Genomic DNA, 19988 nt, shown 5'->3' with positions numbered 1-19988 from the left:
TCACCAAAAAGTTATGTCAAGGATGCTCAGAGAAGCAGCATTTGTAATATACCAACTCATTCTTACTCTGGGCTTCCCTTCTAGCTCAGCTGGTAAAGAATCAGCCTGCAATGTGGGAGACCTGGGTTTGATCCCTCGGTTGGGAAGAACCCCTAAAAGGCTACCCACTCCAGTATTCTGGTCTGGAGAATTCCATGGACTGTATAGTCCACAGGGTCACAAAAAGTCAGACATGACTGAGCGACTTTCACTATTCTGACTCTAATAGGTAGAGAATTCTTAAAAAAAAATGCTTCATGTTCAAATTATCCATTCACAAATTTTTTCGGAAGTTGGATAAATACTGTATAATTTGTGACCAAATGTTTGAAATTATAAATAAAATAATATATATTCCCTAGAATAAATTAGAAACTGGTATCTAAAATGAACTAGAAAACCGTATCTGGAATAAATTAGAAACTGGTGTCATTGTTAAAAAAGAAAATAGACTGAAGCTACTTGTGGAGTATAAAGCCTTAGAAAATAAAATAGAAAGAGCCCATCTGCACACAAATCTGTGTGTGAAAATCCTGAGGATTAGGAAAAGATTCAGCTGGATAAATAATAATAATTTGTTTCCTTGGAAAATACTGCAGTGGCTGAGCACCATTGTAGTGGATGCTCCACAGTGTAACTGAGTAGAAAAGTAACTGGTTGATGAAAAGCAGCTCTTCATGTATATGATTACTTGAGAGGTAGCTATAAATGTTAGCATTTAAACTTAACAAATTAAGATTACTAGTGGACTAAACGTGAACTAGTTCATCAAATTTCAGGGCATTTAAACAAAAGGGTGTCCTTTTCAACTATGAAGTCAGCAATGCTGGGGAAAATAAAAGGTTGTTTTATATGGAGAGTAGGAGATTTAAGGATTTTCTTGTTTAAATGGTGGTTTGGGATAAATATATGAAATACCTAAGAAGGGCTTAGGAAAGTTATAGTGACCACATGTTCTGATCCCTAACCAGAAATTATAGCAAATTATAGAAAAAAGTTTTATAATCGCATAAAAATCACATCTAAGTCAACTTTGCAGAATGTGTTCAAGCTACAACAAATTGGAATAGTTGGTAAGGGCAGGAATACTGCAGTATTGTTTGGTTTCTTTTTCTAAGTTTGTCTGAGAGGATGTGCCTTATCCAAGGCTTCTCAAACTTGACTGTGATACGAATCATCTGGGAATCTTATTAAAATGCAGACTCCGATCCAGTAGGTCTGGAATGGGGTCTGAGATTGTGCCTTTCTAACAAGCACCCTGTGCCTGGGACCACACTTTGAATAACAAGCCCTTAGTCCTGGGGCGCCAGGAGAGGCTGAGAGCCAGGAAGGGCCCCCAGCCAGCTGCCTCCAGACCCCACAGTTTTGCCCATTAACAAATATTGAGTGTTTTTCTGATGACAGGAAAAAAAGGTTATTCTGTAGGATAATCATACAACATACACTTTGATATCCTTTCAAAGGCAATTAAGTTAAACTGGATTGGCCCGGACTGGCACACTGTCAGATCCTACATTCCTATTTTCAAAGCTGCAAACTTTGAAGATGGTATTGTAAAGCAGGTAACACATAAATTCAGTCTTGTCTCAGTTAAAGGAAATTTTATTTTTATAATATTAGCAGAAAGTTCTCCTTGTCAGAACTTCCCTGGTGGTCCAGTAGTTAAGAATCCACCTGCCAATGCAGGGGACATGGGTTCAATCCTTGGTCTGGGAAGTAGGATCCCACAGGCCAAAGGGCTACTGAACCCCTGTGCCACAACTACTAAAGCCCAAGCACCCTTGAGCCTGTGTTCTGCAACAAAACAAGCCACTGCAACAAGAAGCCTGCCCAATGTAGCTGGAGAGTAGCCCCCACTTGCCTCAGTTAGAGAAAGCCCGCACACAAGTGCCTGTGCACCACAATGAAAACCCGGTGCAGCCAAAAATAAATTACAAGTTAATAATAAAAAAGTCCCCCTTGTCTTGTCTTTGATGAGGAACAAATAAAGCATCTTAGACAGACTGTCTTCACACTGGCAGAGGTCCTGGAAAACAGAGTTCCACAACTGCCTGCCCTCCCTAATTTCACGCAGACAGGAGCCACATGATTCCTGTTCACCATGATATCACATCCCAGAGAATTCCAAGTGCACAACCAGCATTTTGTGGGTGCGAAGGATTCATCATTACCAGGGCTCTCTAGCTTTACCTTTGAGGAGGCTGAGTTCTGAGTGTCAGGGGATGACAAATGTCAGTGATGGTCTGGTGCCCTCAGTGGATCAGGGGTTCTCAAATTTCCATGTGTTTCCCCATCACCTTAGGAGCTTGGTTAGAATACAGTTTCCTGGTATTGTTTACAGAGTCTCTGTGTCATTCAGTTTAGGGTAAGGACCAGCAAATATGCGTTTTTCAACACGTTCCATATTGCTTTGAGATGGGCAGACTGTGGACCATGCTCTGGGACAGGATGCTGTAATGGACCACAGTACCCTCAGGTGGCCCAGGAGTGGGGCTGCTCCTGATACTCAGAATATTGGTGAGGAGATAGGACAGTTTTGACTCACAAGATGTCATTTGACTTTAGGAATGGACAGTCTCATTCATGATATGCTAAGAGGCCTGAGACTTTTACCCCAAGTTTCCAGGTTAAACTTAGATCTTGAATTTAATTTCTTTGATTAGGGATTTCTCATTTTATAGTGTCATAATTAGTAGTATTTATAATGCCTAGAAGTACGTCCCTTGGTGGTAAGAGATGCTTTTAAAAGTAAAAACAATACAAAGATTGTGGAAGTTTGGAATATACCTCATGTAGACCTAAAAAGTTGCTGTAGATTAGCAAAAAAGTTTAAATTCAGCACAAAGCTTAATGGAACTGTATTTTAGTTCCAATTTTCTTAATTCTAAAAATGTCAAGTATATACATACACACAGAGCATAAAATGCCATTCATATTAACTAAATTAACCAATATTAACTAACATATTATTACCTTTGAAAAAGGAAGCTACCCTTATTAAGCTCAGTTGGTAAAGAATCTGCCTGCAATACAGGAGATTTTGGTTCAACTCACAAAGATCCACTGGAGAAGGGATAAGTTACTCACTCCAGTATTCTTGGGCTTGCCTTGTGCCTCAGCTGTTAAAGAATCCACCTGCAATGTGGGAGACCTGTGTTCAGTCCCTGGGTTGGGAAGATCCCCTGGAGAAGGGAAAGACTCCAGTATTCTGGCCTGGAGAATTCCATGGACTGTATAGTCCATGGGGTTGCAAAGAGTCAGACATGACTGAGTGACTTTCACTTTCAAAGATTAGAAATGTAACATTTTAAATCATAAAATCATCTGGTTTTAAGTTTACATACTATAATTCTTTCTGGTAATAATGTTTAAGTGGAATACATTAAGAATATGCAAGAGCTTCAAGGACAGCATGAGAGGCTGGAAAATCATGAAAACGAAGGAGAAAATTATAGCATTTTGGACATAATTCAAGAAAGGATGTAAGGGTTAGGCTTAGGAGCAGGCACTCAACCACCACAAGCAAGCATGTTCTCTGCCAAGTCCCATTCCTGTTCTTGCCTCCCCAGCAGCTACTCTGCCCCATAAAGCAGATCAGTCGTCCAGACACAGCCTTCAGCACCAGAATCTACACCCAGGTGTGCACTGGGGGGGCTTCAACTTCATCGTTCAAGGGGGGTGAAGAGAACAGACTCTGCAACCAGATTCCTTGGGTCCCTCTTTCTCATGACCTGGATGATTTGGGGCAAGTTACTTAACCTCTATGAGATTTTGTTTCTTTATCTAAAAAGGGAGAAAAATGACAATTCCCATCTCACTGGTTAGTGGAGAAGAATGAATGAAAGAATATATGTGAATGTGCTTTTAGAATAGAATCTGCACATACGAAGCTGAATAAATGAAAATGATATGACTTTCATTATTATCTAGTGCCTTTGCTTTATATGCAGCTATCCTCTCATCCCGTCCCACCTTTAGCTTTCAAGAGGCGGTGGGTTGTTTTGTAGGGGTGAGGGAGGCTGGTGGGGGGGTGGGGGGGAGTGAGTGAGCAGACACAGGGTGGATTCCTTCCAGTGAAGCAGAGCTGGTGTGAAAGAAGACACGTGTTCTGTTAGCTCAGACCCTCTGAGATACAGTCAGTTCTCCCCAAATGCTGCCTGAATGCTTGAAAGACCACTGATCACCTCATGGGCAAAGGCATTGCCTAAAGCTCTCCAACGGAAACTTAGACTAAAAAAGAAAAGAGTCTTTCTCATATCAGATTTTTATATGCAGTGTACTTGTCAGAATACAAAGAATTAAGATTAGAATTCTTATTTTCTACTGGAGAGATTCTTATTTTAGAAACCTTCTATCAAATGAAAGCAAAATGCAAAATAAATATGAAGAGGATGTCTCCTATTAGGTTGCATAAACAACTATTAAAGGACAACATGGCTTCGGGCAGTAATTTTTGATTCTTTTTAAAACAGCCAAAGCTTTTATGAAGCAATCTCCTACACAAGTTTAATACACAAAGTGGAAAAAATAACTGCTCTAACATGGGTGACTACACCCTGCCTGCCCTGCTTCCTGGGGCCTGACTACCGGGTGCTGATACTTACCCAGGGGAACTCTAAGGGTCATGAGACATGGTTTGAAATTCACTCATCTAGTGGAAACAGCACTCAACTAACCATCACAATCATTAATGATGTTATGACCTCTATTGACTGCGCAGTTTCAGGAACTTCACTTACCTGGCTCTTTGTTTTCTCATCTGCAAAACATGTGTTTAAAATGGACAACTTGCCTCTGCCAGCTATCACTTTCCATGAACTTATTACATAAGAGAAAATATAAAAGGAAAATAAGAATTCTGCTTCATGCCAAGATAGGGTAATAGAGACTGGATTTGCTTTCCTGTCTCAAGTAATGGAAAAATATAAAAAACAATGGCCTTCAAGTCATTGGACATCAGATGCAAACAAAGCACAGTGATAGCTAAGAAAAGAGAAACAAAAATGGTCAGCCCTAAAGGGTCTCCCAGCCTACTGCCTAGAGAAAATTTACTGCCTGGAGGGACTTTGCTGCCTGGAGAGAGTTTCCAGGTTGCAGCACAGGAAGAGAGAATGCACACAAAGCTCAGCCATCTTCCTGAGCTGAGAGTCAGAGAAGGGAGTCTGGGGGACTATGGTGACTCGAGTCTTCAGGGCAGGTTACTAAAGGGGAGAGGCAAGACCTCGCTCTGCATCAGTGCCCGTGGACCTCTGGGGCAGTACTGATCATCACCTGTGTGTTGGGAGACCATTCGAGAACAGGAAAAGGACCACCTGAAAGATGGAGCAATCTCTGAAGTTCACACACAGTCAGGAACAGTGCCTCAGAGTAGAAGACTTTGCAATTTACAGGGTGTCAGGTAGAATAACCAGAAGGATCTTCTGCCTGGGAAGTGGGGAAGAATGAGACCTACTCTATTCCTACCCAAACAGCATAAAAGCAAGAACTGAAAGGACCTATTTGTGTCAGAGTCGCATAACTGCACCCCAGAACAAAAGTCAAGGATACTTATATAAATACAAGAAAAAGATATCCAATACTCAACACATTAAAAACTCATGCTCTGATGTCCAATGATTCATGATAAATAGAAAAGTCAATCGACTGACAGCAACCCAGAAATGATATTAGAACTGTAATTAGAACTCAGCTTTGTACATGCAAGAAACCAGAGAGAAGACTCACCATATTAAGTAGAGATATAAGACTCAAATGGAATTTTGAGAGGCGAGAATTATAGTATCTGAAATGTAAAACTCGCTGAGTGTAAATAAACACTAATTAACATTGCAAAAAAATTCTCCTTGAGGACAAAGAAATAGAAATATCAGAAATTAAAACCCAAAGAAAAAGAACTAAAAAATCTAACACCATGGGAGGGAGCTGGAGGAAAACTTGAAGCAGGCACATATCAGTGGAAATGGAGTTTCCAAGGACAGTAGAAAGCGATGGAGAAAAGGAAAATATTTGAAGAATGGTGGTTCCAAAATTTCCAAATTTGATGAAATTAAGCCCACAGATCCAAGAAGCTCAACAAACCTCAAGCACAAGAAACATGAAAAAAAAAGGCACAAAGGCACATCATAATCAAGTTGCCCAAAATCAGTGAAAATAATACAATTTTAAAGTAGCCAAAGAAAAAAGACACTTGACATATAGGTGAAGCAACATAAAGACGACAGCAGATTCTTTTCAGAAATAGGCGAGTGAGAATAAAATGGGGCAATGTGTTTAAAGTTCTGAAAGGAAAAAAAAAAAAAAGTCAGTGTAAAATTCTACACCCAGCAAAAATATTTTTCAAAAACAAAGACAAAATAAAATCTTTTATAGACATAACAGAAGCTGAAAGAATTTAGCATCAAGAGAAGTGTACTCTAAGAAATGTTAAAAGTGCTTTGGGCAGAAAGAATAGGACACCAGATGAAAATCTGCACTACAGAACAGAAGAAGTAGACTTTTTTCCTGTTGGTTTAAACATCTGTAAACAGTAACTACTTATAGCCCCAAATGAGGACAATGTATTGTGGATTTTATGGAGTCGCAAGAGTTGGACACGACTTAGCGACTAAACTACCACCACCAGGAGTCAAGTGCGTGGCAACGACAGCACAAAAGTTGAGAGGACAGAAATGAGCTTATGTTGTCTGATTCTTAGACTATCTGTTTCTATGTATGGCGTAACTTGAAGTCCACTACTATGCTGAATTAAATATGTATACTTTATATATATTAAATATATATACTGAATGTAAATATGTATACTAAAATACAAGAAATCATAACCAGTAAGGTGACAGAAGAGATGAAACGGAATAATAAAAAACTTAATAAACCAAAGGGGAGACAGAAGAAGCAAAGAAAGAACAGATGGGAAAAAGAGAAAACAAGCAAGATGATATATTTAAAGCCAGTCATATCAAAAGTACATTAAATGTAAATAGTATAGGATCTCCCTCTTACATTCCCCACAAAGGCAGAGGCTGTGATTTGAATAAAAAAGCAAGTGCCAACTATATGCTGCCTATAAATAACCACTTTAAACAAAGACATACAAACAGATAAATGGATAGAAAAAGCCATAGAATTTAGCATGCTACTAGTAACCAAAGAAAAAATATCAAGGTTTCTATTAATAGTAGAAAATGTAGACTCCAAAACAAAAAATATGACCAGAGATAAAAATCATGTCATAGTGATAAAGCGTCATTGATAGGATATACTATTTCTAAATATTTATGCAACTAATAAGAGAGCGTCAAAATATGAAGGAAACAAAAACTCATAGAACTGCAGGTAGAAACTGGCAAATCCACAATAACTGAATACTTGAACAACAATATTAACCAACTTGACTTTATTAAACTTTATAGGACACTTTACCCCAACTACACCAGAATACTCATTTCTTTCCAGTGGACATAGAATATTAACAAGTCAAACCATGTTCTGGGACATAGAACAAGTCTGAAATGTTTTAAAAATATTTAAATCATAAATGTGTGTTCTTTGACTACAATGGAATTAAATTTTATAATTTAATAACAGAAAGAATCATATATAAAGGATCATTTATAATTTAATAACAGAAGGATCTCAGGAAGACCACTGGAAAAATCCCCAAGTATTTAGAAACTAAACATCACATCTTTAAATAATCCACAGGCCAAAGAGGAAATCAAAAGGGAAATTATAAAGTATTTCTAATTTAACTTATGAAATGAAATAATAAAAATGAAAATATAACTTATCAAAACTTCTGAGATGCAGTATTAGAGGAAAATTTGGACAACTAAGCACATTTATTAGAAAACAATAAAGGTATCAAACCAATTACCCTGGTTTCCACTTTAAGAAACTAGACAAGAAAAAAATGAGACCCCAAAGTAATCAGAAGATAGGTAATAGAAAAGATCATAAAGGAAATCAATGAAATAAAAAGCAATAGAGAAAAATCAATGAAACAAAACTGGTTGTTTGAAAAGATCAATAAAATTAAGAGACTTCTACCCAGATTGATCAGGATAAAAAAAAGAAGACAGAAATTACCAATATCAGGAATGAAAGTTGTGCTATAACTACAGATTCTATATATATTAAAAGAATAAGGAAATACTTTAAATAACTCTAGGCCAAAGCATTTGACAATTTAGATGAAATGAAATAATTCATTGAAAGATACAAGATATCAGAGCTCACTCGAGAAGAAATAACATGAACAGTCCTATATTGATTAAAGAAATTGGATCCTACCAAACATTTAGAGAAGAAATAATACCAGTGCTATAAAACTCTTCAGGAAAATTGAGTAGGAAGAAATACCTCCCAACTCATTCACTGAAGTCAGCATTATCCTGATAGCAACACAGAGGAAAGACATTATAAGCAAAAATAACACTATAAAAACAAATATAAATGCAAAGCTATAAGCAGCATGTCAGCAAGTTAAGTTCAACAGTGTATGAAAAGGATAATACATCATGACAGAGTGGGTTTACCTCAAGAATGCTGGGTTGGTTTAACATTTGAAAATGAATGCAATTCTCCATAATAACAAACTAAAAAAAATCGTAAGATGATATCAATAGATATACAAAAAGCACTTGACAAAACGAGCATTTATTTCTGATAAAAAAATCCTCATTAAAGCAGTAATAGAAGAGAACTTCCCTAACCTGATAAAGACTACCTCTGAAAGACCTACTGCTACCATTAAACTTAATGGTAAAAGAGTGAATGCATTACCTTAAGACTAAGACATCTGCTCTTACTGCTTCTTTCCACCATTATGCAGAGTTTTCTGGCCAACACAATCAGGAAAAAAAGAAATAAAAACATCCAGATTGGAAAGAAGAAAGTCTTTATTTGAGATGACAAGACTGTATGTGAAAAGTTGGCAAGCCACAATCTGTTTTTGTATGGCTTACAGAATATAGAGCAGCTTTTTCATTTTTGTATGGTAAATAATAACAACAATGGCAACAATAAAAGAAAGATGAATCTGCAATATAGACTATATGCCACCCATAAAGCCTAAAATATTTAATATCTGACTTTTTTTAGTATCTGACTTTTTATAGAAAAAGTTTGCCTACTCCTGGTCTAGGTAGAAAATATGACAGATCTCCAAAAACCTACTAGAATAAATAAATAAGTTAGTTTCGCAAGATTGCAGGATATAAGATTAATATACAGAATCAATCACATTTCTATATAATAGCAATTAACAACAGAAATTGAAATTCAAAAATACTGTTTACTGTGCCATCAAAAAAGCTTGATTACATAGGGATGATGTGAAAAACCCATATGATGAACACTACATAATGTAGCTGAGAGATTTTAAGTAAGATCTAATTTAATGGAAACATAGTTCTTTTTAATGGGTCATAAGATTCAATATTGTTAAGATATCAATTTCCCCCTAAGATCTACAGATTTAATGTCATTCCAATTAAAAATGTCCAGAAGCATTTACTGTAGAAAGTTATGAACTGATTTTGAAGTTTGTATGGAAATGTAAAAGAACTAGAATAGCCAAAACAACTTCAAGACAATAAAGTAGGAAGACTTATACTATGCAACTTTAAAGCTTTTTACAAAGCTGTGGTAATGAAGATAGTGTGGTACTGGCAGAAATATAGATGAATACAACAAGGGAACAAAACAGATATGTATTCACTGATTTCTTTCCCCATAATTGCAAAAGAAATCAGTGGAGAAAGGGAAATCTTTTCAACAAATGATGTCCTTATGCCTTTCCCTAAATTAACTTCAATTCACACCTAGCATCATAAACTAAAATTTCCTCATAATGGGTCATAGACTTAGATGTAAAACCAAAAGTTGTAAAACTTCCAGAAGAAAACATGGAAAATCCTTGTGGCCAATGTGTTAGGCAAAGGTTTCGTAGATGTAACACCAAAAGCATGATTCACTTTTTAAGATCAATTGGATTTCATCAAATTTAATAATGTCTACTCTTTAAAAGACACTGTTAAGAGACTAAAAAGACTAGCTACAAACTGGGAGAAAATATTTGCAAATTATACCTATGGTAAAGAACTTGTATCCAGAATATATACAGAACTCTTGAGATTCAATAATAAGGAAACAAACAGTGAAATTTTTAAATGGTCAAAAAATGTGAACATTTTCTCAAAGGACTTATGAAGCTAGCATATAAACACATTAAAAGATATTCTATATTACTAGTAATTAGGAAAATTGAAATTGAAGCCATGAGATACCATTATACATCTATCAAAACGTCTCAAATAAAAAAGATTGGACATACCAAGTGTTGGTAGGGATGCTCCCAAACATTGCTGGTGTGAATGTAAAACAGCATGAACACTTTGGAAAACAGATTTGGCAATTTCTTCCAAAGTTAAACATGTACCATATGATCCAGCCACTCACTCATAGGTATTTACCCAAGAAGACTGAAAGCACATGTCCATACGAGACTTGGACATGAATATCTACAGAAGCTTCATTTGTAATAACCTAAAATGGGAAAGAACTCAAAAGTCCATCAACAAGTGGAAGGATAGACAAATTGTGGTATGTCCATACAATGGAATACTACTCAGCAATAAGACTGAACTAGTGATACATGCAGGAACAGAGACGAAGACAAAAACAACTCAGCTGAACTGAAACAAGTCAAACAAAAAGTCGAGCACATACAGTATGACTCTATTTATGTTAACATCTAGAAAATGCTAACATATAAAAACTAATCTATATTGATAGAAGGCAGATCAGTGGTTGCCCCAAGACAGAGCAGAGCAGGAAAGGTTTGCCAAGGGCTAGCAGAAAACTTTGGGACATCATTATCTTGATATTTTAATAGTTTCATGTGTGTGTGGGGGTGTGTCTGTGTCTGCGTGTGTGTGTGTGTGTGTGTGTGTGTGTGTGTATGCATAGTTCAGTTCAGTTCAGTCGCTCAGTCGTGTCCGACTCTTTGCGACCCCATGAATCACAGCACGCCAGGCATACATCTAAATGTCAAAATTGACCAAATAATATACTTTAATTATATACATGTGTATGTTAATTACACATAGAGTTAATAAAGCTATTACATTTGTAAGTTAAAAATAAAAATAAAATGAGGAAAACACGACACATAAATAACATTAAAGTTAAATATGATAAACTAAAACCTAACTTACTGGAACCCTACTCAAATAGAAGCACTCTTCCCTCACTCTGCCACTGCTGGGACTACTCCAGGTTACATTTCTGCAGCCTCTTTAATTTCCTGCCTTTCAGAAAGACATTGGTAGTTTTTATCTGCCTGGTATAGACATCTGCATAAACAAACCCACTGTCACTATGGAGAAGGCAGTTTCATGCCTCTTAAAGGTACTCATCAACTTTCTATTTGATCACTTTTCTGTCTTAGGAAAGGGCTTGTCTTGCTCAGTTTTTCTGCAACTTCTTCCCCTCTTTCAATCATTTTCTTATGTCACAGTCTTGTTATGATCAGCAAATGACTGTGATATATCTCCTGGATGTCTTATATTTTCAATATAGTTGCCAATAGCTCTGCTTCCGTGCTCACAAGGTTTTGTGATGACACAGACCATGGGCTGATACTTGGAGAAGGAAGTCTGCATGAAACCATAAAAGGATAAGAACTGGATTATTCCTGTCCCATTGTATCCATCAGAGCAGGGTATTTACTAGTTCCTATAGAAGAGATTTTAACATGGAGAGGCTCAACTACAAGGATTATTTTTTAACAACTCTTTATTTTATATTGGAGTATAGCCAGTTAACAATGTTATGATAGTTTCAGGTGGATAGCATACAAGGATTATTTTTCATCATAACTGAATTAGGAAATCTTTGTTGACTGCTTAGCGTGTTTAAACACAAACCCTTTGGTAACCTGTTCTTTCTTTGGCTCCCAGAACTCCTGGTTAACCTGCTGACTTCCTAAGTTCACTGTGATGGCTCTTCTTCATGGTTTACAGGCTCCATGACTGAAAATGTAGACATTTCCCAGGCTTCTCTAAACTCTCTGCCAAAAACATCTTATCCACCCTCCATCATGACTTAATACCTCTCCAATGACACTTCCTGAATCTGCCTGCTCTTCTGTTCTTAGGCCAATGCTGTGGAATAAGAAAACCACTAACCACCTATGGAGAACTTGAAACATGGCCAGTCCAAATTGAGATGTATCATAAGTGTAAAAACATTCACCAGATTTGGAGATTTAGTACCAAAAAAATGATAATGTAAAACATTAGCATTTTATTTCAATGATTATATGTTGAAATAATATCTTGAGTATACTGGGTTAAATAAAATATATTACTAAAATTAATTTTGCTTGTTTCTTTACCTTCTCTTAAACTGGGGTTACTAGAAAATGTAAAATGGCATATGTAGCTCACATTACATTTCTACTGGATAGCATTGCTCTAGACCTAAAACTCAAGCTGACCGTTTGAATGGAACACATTAGAAACTGAACTCAATCTATTCCAGACCCTCAAGCCTGCTCCTTTGCTGTTACTACAGAATAAACACCAGTTGGCATGAGACAGATACACTGCATAATGGCAGCTGCTACTGTTGAGGAAATTGTACAGGGAAACAGCTAACTCTAGAATAAACTACTTCTGAACAGGGTGACAGGATGACTCTGGTAATTGTCAAGGAACCTGTCTACATGGCTCACAAGCAGCTGCTACAGGAGTGTTTGCAGGTCTAGGAAATAAAACCACACAGCTGTCCCTCAGGGACTGGTTCTAAGACTCCCGTGGATACCTAAATCCATGGATGTTCAAGTGCCTTATATAAAATGATGTAGTATTTACATATAACCTACACACATTGTCCTATATACTTTTTAAAAATTTTTATTGCGGTATAAGTCAATGGTTAATATTATGTTAGTTTCAGATGTACAACACAATGATTCACAATCTGAAAAGATTATATACTCCTTTATAGTTATTACAAAATATTGGCTATATTCCCTGTGCTGTACAATATATGTGTGGATGCTAAGTCACTTCAGTCGTGTACAACTCTTTGTGACCCTATGGACTGCAGCCCACCAGGCTCCTCTGTCCATGGGGTTCTCCAGGCAAGAATACTGGCGTGGGTTGCCATGCCCTCCTCCAGGGGATCTTCCTGACCCAGGAATGGAACCTGTGTCTCCTGCAACTATTGCATTACAGATGCATTCTTTACCACTGAGCCACCAGGGAAGACCAAAATGTATCCTTGTAGTTTATTTATTTTATACATAGTAGTTTGTATTAATGGGCTTCCCTGGTGGCTCAGGTTGTAAAGAATCTCCCTGCAGTGCGGGAGACCTGGGTTGGATCCGGGGGTTGGGAAGATTCCCTGGAGGAGGGCATGGCACCGCACTCCAGTATTCTTGCCTGGAGAATCCCCATGAACAGAGGAGCCTGGACGGCTGCAGTCCATGAGGTCGCAAAGAGTTAGAGACGACAGCGACTAAACACAGTTTGCATTAATACTTTTTAAACCCTCACCCCTATTTCTCCCCATCCTACTTCCTTCTCCCCTCTGCTAATCGCTAGTTTGTTTTCTGTGAGTCTGTTTCTTTTTTCTTATATTCACTAATTTGTTGTCTTTTTCAGATTCCATATATAGTGATAACATACAGTATTCGCTTTTCTCTGTCTGACTTATTTCACTTAACATAACGGCCTCCAAATCCAACCATGTTGTTGAAATGACAAATTTTAATTCTTTTTTATGGCCGAGTAATATTCTATTGTGTATATATACATACATTCTATTGTGTGTGTGTGTGTGTATATATATACACACACACATATTGTGCATATATATACACACCACATCCTGTTTATTCATTTGTTGATGGATACTTAGGTTGCTTCCTTATCTTGGCAATTATAAATAATGCTGATATGAACATTGGGGTTCATGTATCTTTTCAAATTAGTGTTTTGATTTTCTTTAGATATACACACAGAAGTAGAATTGCTGGACCATATGGTATTTCTATGTTTACATTTTGAAAAATCTCCATAGTGTTCTCCATAATGGCGGCACCAATCCACATTTCCACCAACAGTACACAAAGGTTCCCTTTTCTCCACATTCTTGCCAGATTTGATATTTGTGGTCTTTTGATGACAGCCATTCTGATGGTATGAGGTGTTATCTCTCTGCGGTTTTGATTTGCATTTCTCTGATGATTAATGATGCTGAGCATCTTTTAATGTGCCTGCTGGCCATCTGTATGTCTTTAAATCTCTAGATTACTTACAATATGAAATACAATGACCCTGATGCCAGGAAAGATTTAGGGCAGGAGGAGAAGGGAGCAACAGAGGATGAGATGCTTGGAAGGCATCATCACCTCAATGGACATGAGTTTGAGCAACAGGAAGATAGTGACAGACAGGGAAGCCTAGTGTGCTGCAGTCCATGGGTTGCAAAGAGTCACACATGACTGAGCGACTGAACAACAAATACAATGTAAATGCAATGTAATAGTTGTGAATACAATGTAAACGATATGTAAATATTTGCCAGTACATGTGGCAAATTTCAGTTTTGCATTTTGGAACCTTCTGGAATATTTTTTTCTGAATATTTTCGATCTATGGTTGGTTGAATCTATGGTTGTGGAGTAGAACCCACCAATAAGAAGGGCTGACTGTCAGCATTTGACTAGAAAGGTGCTGTAGCATTTAGGAACAAAAACAGTCAGGGATTTGCCAAATTAGTGGATAAAGTTTATGTACATTTGAAGTCAGAAATGTTAGCATGTTAGCAGTTATACAATGCGACACATTGACTGCAGGTACTGTAACACCCTGATATGCCTATGAGAGCCAGACCATAAAGAAGGCTAAGCACCAAAGAACTGATGTTTTGAACTGTGGTGCTGGATAAGACTCTTGAGAGTCCCTTGGACAGTGAGGAGGTTAAACAGTCAATCTTACAGGAAATCAACCCTGAATATTCATTGGAAGGACAGATGCTGAAGCTCCGATACTTTGGCCACCTGATGTGAACAGCCGACTCATCGGAAAATACCCTGATGCTGGGTAAGATTGAAGGCAGAAGGAGAAGAGGGTCACAGAGGATGAGATGGTTGGATGGCATCACCAATGCAATGGACATGAACTTGGGCAAACTCCAGGAGATGGTAAGAGACTGCATGCTGCAATCCATGTGGTTGTGGAGTCAGAAAGGACTTGGTGACTGAATAACAACAAGTGCCTATATTTTCTTGCATTGTCTTGGTTGATGGAAACTTCCTCTTCACTTAGCCCAAAACCTGGAGTTAATTTTGACTCAACACTTTCCTTTATTCCTCACATCCAAGAAACTATCAAACCCCACTGGGTTCTACCAACACCCAGTACACTATCATCCACAATTTTAACTCTTTAAAACCAAAGAAGGAGGACACAGGTCCTCAGGCTTCCCCCACGGCCACATGAGGGAGAGCCCACCATAAAGACAGTCTCTGTGTCAGGACAGAGCAGCCTACAATAAGCTTATAAGAATCATATTTTTACACTCATCCTCTATTAGAAATGGCAGGTAGTTGGGAATGCAGGTGAGCAAGGCAGAGAGAACCTCAAGACACCCTTAGCTGACCTGGGAAGGGGTCTCAAGGGCAACAAACCCAACTTTCTTTGTTGTTCTCTATCCTGTCCCTCACTCTAATCATTTTTGTACTTTATTTTGTGATTTACATAAAGCTATGTGGGTGGGTGAACACGGTTTCAACACTTTTCGTAGCACAGCACAATTCGTAAATGAGTTTAGATTACCTATGGACTTGTGTTAGAAGAAATAATCGAGACTTGCATTTATAGCTGGTATAAATGGAAATTGAAGTGTAACAGGTAAACATTATTAAATTTGAATTCTGAGTAGTCTATAAATTCTCTTCTTAAAGGAACTGGCAATTGTCTAAGCATGGTATATGTCTGACACTTTACCAGCTACTTAACTTTTATAGCTTTTAATTTTTTAAAAAGTCTTTAGGCTATGCATATTAGACTGTACTTATTCAATAATAGAATGTATAATTTTAAGTTAGAAAATCTTTTTTGAAGTGTGAACATGATCACATAGAAGTGATGGCATTTTTACCATTCTTTAGCAACTTGAACTTAACATTTCAGTATATCTTTTATAATTAACTTTAAAAAATTGGTGCTTAGTTTAAAAGGTGCTTTTTATGCCAGTTTTTTGTTTTTTTTTTTTTTGCTTGAAGAAATCAATATGGCCTAACTTGTGTGCTGTAAAAATGGATTTATAATGGAAAAGCTGACACACTTGGGTTTAATCGGGTTTAAATTCAGAAAAATTAACATCATATTCTTCAACTCTAATAGGTTTAAAGGATAAATTAAAAGAATCACCTCAAAAAATTACCAACTGGCATTTTAAGAATCTTATTCCTCTGAAGATGTTTTGTAAGTTAAGAGTTAGTTGCTCAGTTGTGTCCGATTCTTTGCAACCCCATGGACTATAGCTTACCAGGCTTATCTTCATATTCAGCACATATAAGTTTGAAAGATACATTAACTGAAGATTTTATTAGCTTTTGTTTAAAAGATCAAGCTGACTTTGGACATATATTTCAAAATGTAAATGCCTCTGGCTGTCATAGGCTCCAAGCTGAGACACTGGACAGTAAAATTACATTGTACAAGGAAACAAGCTGTAGAAAAGGACTGTTAACTTGAAACCAATTTTTCCTAATACTTGTAAGCTATTCATGTACTCCTAAGTATTTTTATATACATTGTCATAAAAATACTTCACTCAGAAGCTCTAGGTAGTTCCCAACATACAGATACATCAAAGCCTATGCACAGAAACTTTCCTACTGGATATTAAAGGCAAAGAAAATTTGACGCACAGTTTTTTTCTTTAAAAAAATGTCTTTGAATTGGCTCTTTGCTTATGGGTAAGACTGGCAAGACTATCTAGTTGCTGTTTGTCAGCTCCTTTCCTGTGTAGTTGGTACCTCTATTTACTATATAGGTGCTAAGTAAATAAAACATTAAACAGAATTATGAATATCACTGATTGTTCATACACTATATATTTTGTTTGAAAAGTGTTCCTTGCTCAGTTGTGTCCAACTCTTTCAGACTCCATGGACTGTAGCCTACCAGGCTCCTCTGTCCATGGAATTTTCCAGGCAAGAATACTGGAGTGGGTAGCCATTCCCTTCTCCAGGGGATCTTCTGACTCAGGAATTGAACTGGGGTCTCCTACACTGCAGGCAGATTCTTTACCATCTGAGCCACCAGAATCCCTCCCTAAAAACATAGGTTTTGTTTAATCCAATTCGAATTATGGAACAATTACTTAGTTAACTGAGTATATATTACATTCTTTGATTTAGAAGGAATCTATTTTCACACAACTTTTCTGCAGGACAAACCATGATAATGGTAACACATAACCCACCCATAGTCGTGATGCAACAAGTGGGTAGTTTTGTGTGTTCAAACACCCCTTCTAGTAAAACCTTCACATTACTTAAGTTTCTTTCCAGCATACACTGACTTAACTTGGACTATCGCACAAAGTTGATCAACAGTACCTTCACGGCTCCATTCTCGTGCATGGTAACGCAGTTGTCGGCATCTTCTGAGAGCTGGTACAAGGCTTGGGCTGTTGCTCTGTGCACGTTGGTGTCATTTGATTTCAGGTACCGCACTAAGGGAGCCACCGCCTTGTGCTCGCCGAAGGCCACTCTGTTTCTGCCCCACATACAGCAACGTGAAATCGTTTCTGCTAGGTGACGCCTCAGTTTGTCATTATTCTGCACAAGGAAAATGAACTGTGGTATGTGCATCGTAATGACCCTGTGATGTTTATGCTCTAGATGAGGGGTCCCCAAAACTGAACAACAACAAACGTCTAGGCTCTAATGCCTGATGATCTGAGGTGAAGCCGATAATAGAAGTAAAGTGTACAATAAACGCCAATGTGCTTAAAAGTCAAAGTGTTACTTGCTCAGTCCTGCCTCACTCTTTGCAACCCGGTGGACTGTAGCGCTCCAGTGTCCATGGAATTTTCCAGACAAGAATACTGGAGTGGGTAGCCATTCCCTTCTCCAGGAGATCTTCCCAATCCAGGGATTAAACCTGGGTCTCTTGCATTGCAGGCAAGTTCATTACCATGTGAGCTACCAGGGAAGCCCTTGAATCATCCTGAAAGCATCCCCAACCCCCACTCCTGGTCCATGGAAAAACTGTCTTCCACAAAACCAGTCCCTGGTGCCAAAAAGGTTGGGAACCAGTCTTAGATATTAACTACCCACTGGCTACATAGTTGGTGTCTAGATGGAAACCAGTATTTTGGTGGGTCACCAATGGATCAACGTTCTTTTTATGAACTGAATAGAATACATGCAGGCAAAGGTGATCAGGTATCAGGCATTAGTTATTTGCTCAAGGCTCAATTTCCTTCTGAGTAAGTTCACTCACAACACAGACCTACAGATCAGCAAGTGGTCAAATAATAAAAAATAATTAAGGAATATTGGACATTCTTAAGGGACCCTATCAGATAACTTGGATAAGCAGATTCATTCTACTTCTTCACCCTAGGAATACTTACACATCAGTAAGATACCTTGGTTCCTAAGAGGGAGAAGACAATGCAGTAAACAAGGTCAGGTGCTGAGTCCCCCATTTTCCTTTCTGTTTGTGTGTGTTAGTCGCTCAGTCGTGTCTGAGTCTGAGCGACCCCATGGACTGTAGCTCACCATGCTTCTCTGTCCATGGGATTCTCCAGGCAAGAATACTGGAGTCGACTGCCATTCCCTTCTCCAGAGGATCTTCTTGACCCAGGGATTGAACCCTGGTCTCCTGCATTGCAGGCAGATTCTTTACCCTTTGAGCTACAGGGAAGTCCTTCTGTATTGTTTATGTAGACTATATCCTTCTTTTTGGATGTTATTACCTCATACATGTATAATACACCTGAATAATGCCCTAATTTTCTGTTTGTTAATTACACTGTTCTCTTGATTAAGGACTTGAGAGTCCTTAACTGGAACTGGCAGATATTCTTAGGAATTCAGTATTAGACTGGCCCAAAAGTCTTCTAGATCAAACAGGCTTCCAATCACTGAATTTCTGCTTTATGACTTTTCTGCCAAGTGGCAGACCAAGCCATGCTCAAATATCTATGGTCATGGTGAAGTCATTATCTCTGAAGGCTGCTTGTTCTATCTAGTACAGCTCTGGATAAAGAATACAGTGATTGCCAAAATCTTCTAGCTCAAGAGTGCCATCGACACAGGCTTGCTAAGCTTAGAAAGGAGCATTTAAGTTCTCAAGTTGGCATGAATAATCATCTTAAAGATCATAATAATGATGATTGTGATACAATAGTTAATACTTCTATAGTAACATTTATATTTGCCACCACTTTACTTGCCAATGATAAGTGAAAAATAGCCTCTATTTTTACAAAGCTTCTGCATATTAACATTTTACAGTTTGAAATATACTTTCACGGTTATTTGTCTCAGAGAAATTAAATGAAATTAAATGAATTTACTAAATCTCATACCTCATAAGTGATGGATATTAAACTTGAATCCAGGTCTCTGGATTTTGAGCTCATTGTTTTTGCTACTACTTATGACAATATGCATTTTGAAATAAAAAGATACATTACTTACTGTATTTGCTAGCTTGGACAGTAAAGGAACAACTCCATGATCTGTGATAACAGCTAAATTTTCTTGATCTTTTGCTATATTGGTAATAACAGCACATACACTGGCCAACACTTCTTTATTATCTGATTTCAGTAAATTGACAACAAGTTCCAAACCACCAACGAAGGAACGAACCATTTCTCCAGCATCCTAGATAACAATAAAAATAAAGATG

General features: G+C 37.6%; 1 protein-coding gene across 10 annotated transcripts in view; it reads right to left on the bottom strand.

Annotated features, from left to right (window-relative positions):
• Positions 1–19988, bottom strand: part of ODAD2 (outer dynein arm docking complex subunit 2) — a 225922-nt gene that overhangs the window by 90520 nt on the left and 115414 nt on the right. For 9 of the 10 annotated variants that reach the window (XM_070800976.1, XM_070800977.1, XM_070800979.1 and 6 more), the window contains 2 exons: positions 19775–19963; positions 17681–17902 (listed from right to left, as the gene is read on the bottom strand). In XM_070800976.1, coding sequence (XP_070657077.1) covers positions 17681–17902; positions 19775–19963 — 411 coding nt within the window. Of the gene's footprint in view, positions 1–17680; positions 17903–19774; positions 19964–19988 lie in introns of those variants that run through there. The other variant, XR_011570048.1, reaches the window with a different exon arrangement.

The sequence above is a fragment of the Bos indicus genome, chromosome 13 (assembly GCF_029378745.1).
Source record: "Bos indicus isolate NIAB-ARS_2022 breed Sahiwal x Tharparkar chromosome 13, NIAB-ARS_B.indTharparkar_mat_pri_1.0, whole genome shotgun sequence".
NCBI classification, from domain to species: domain Eukaryota; kingdom Metazoa; phylum Chordata; class Mammalia; order Artiodactyla; family Bovidae; genus Bos; species Bos indicus.
This window is presented reverse-complemented; position numbering and strand designations above follow the sequence as displayed.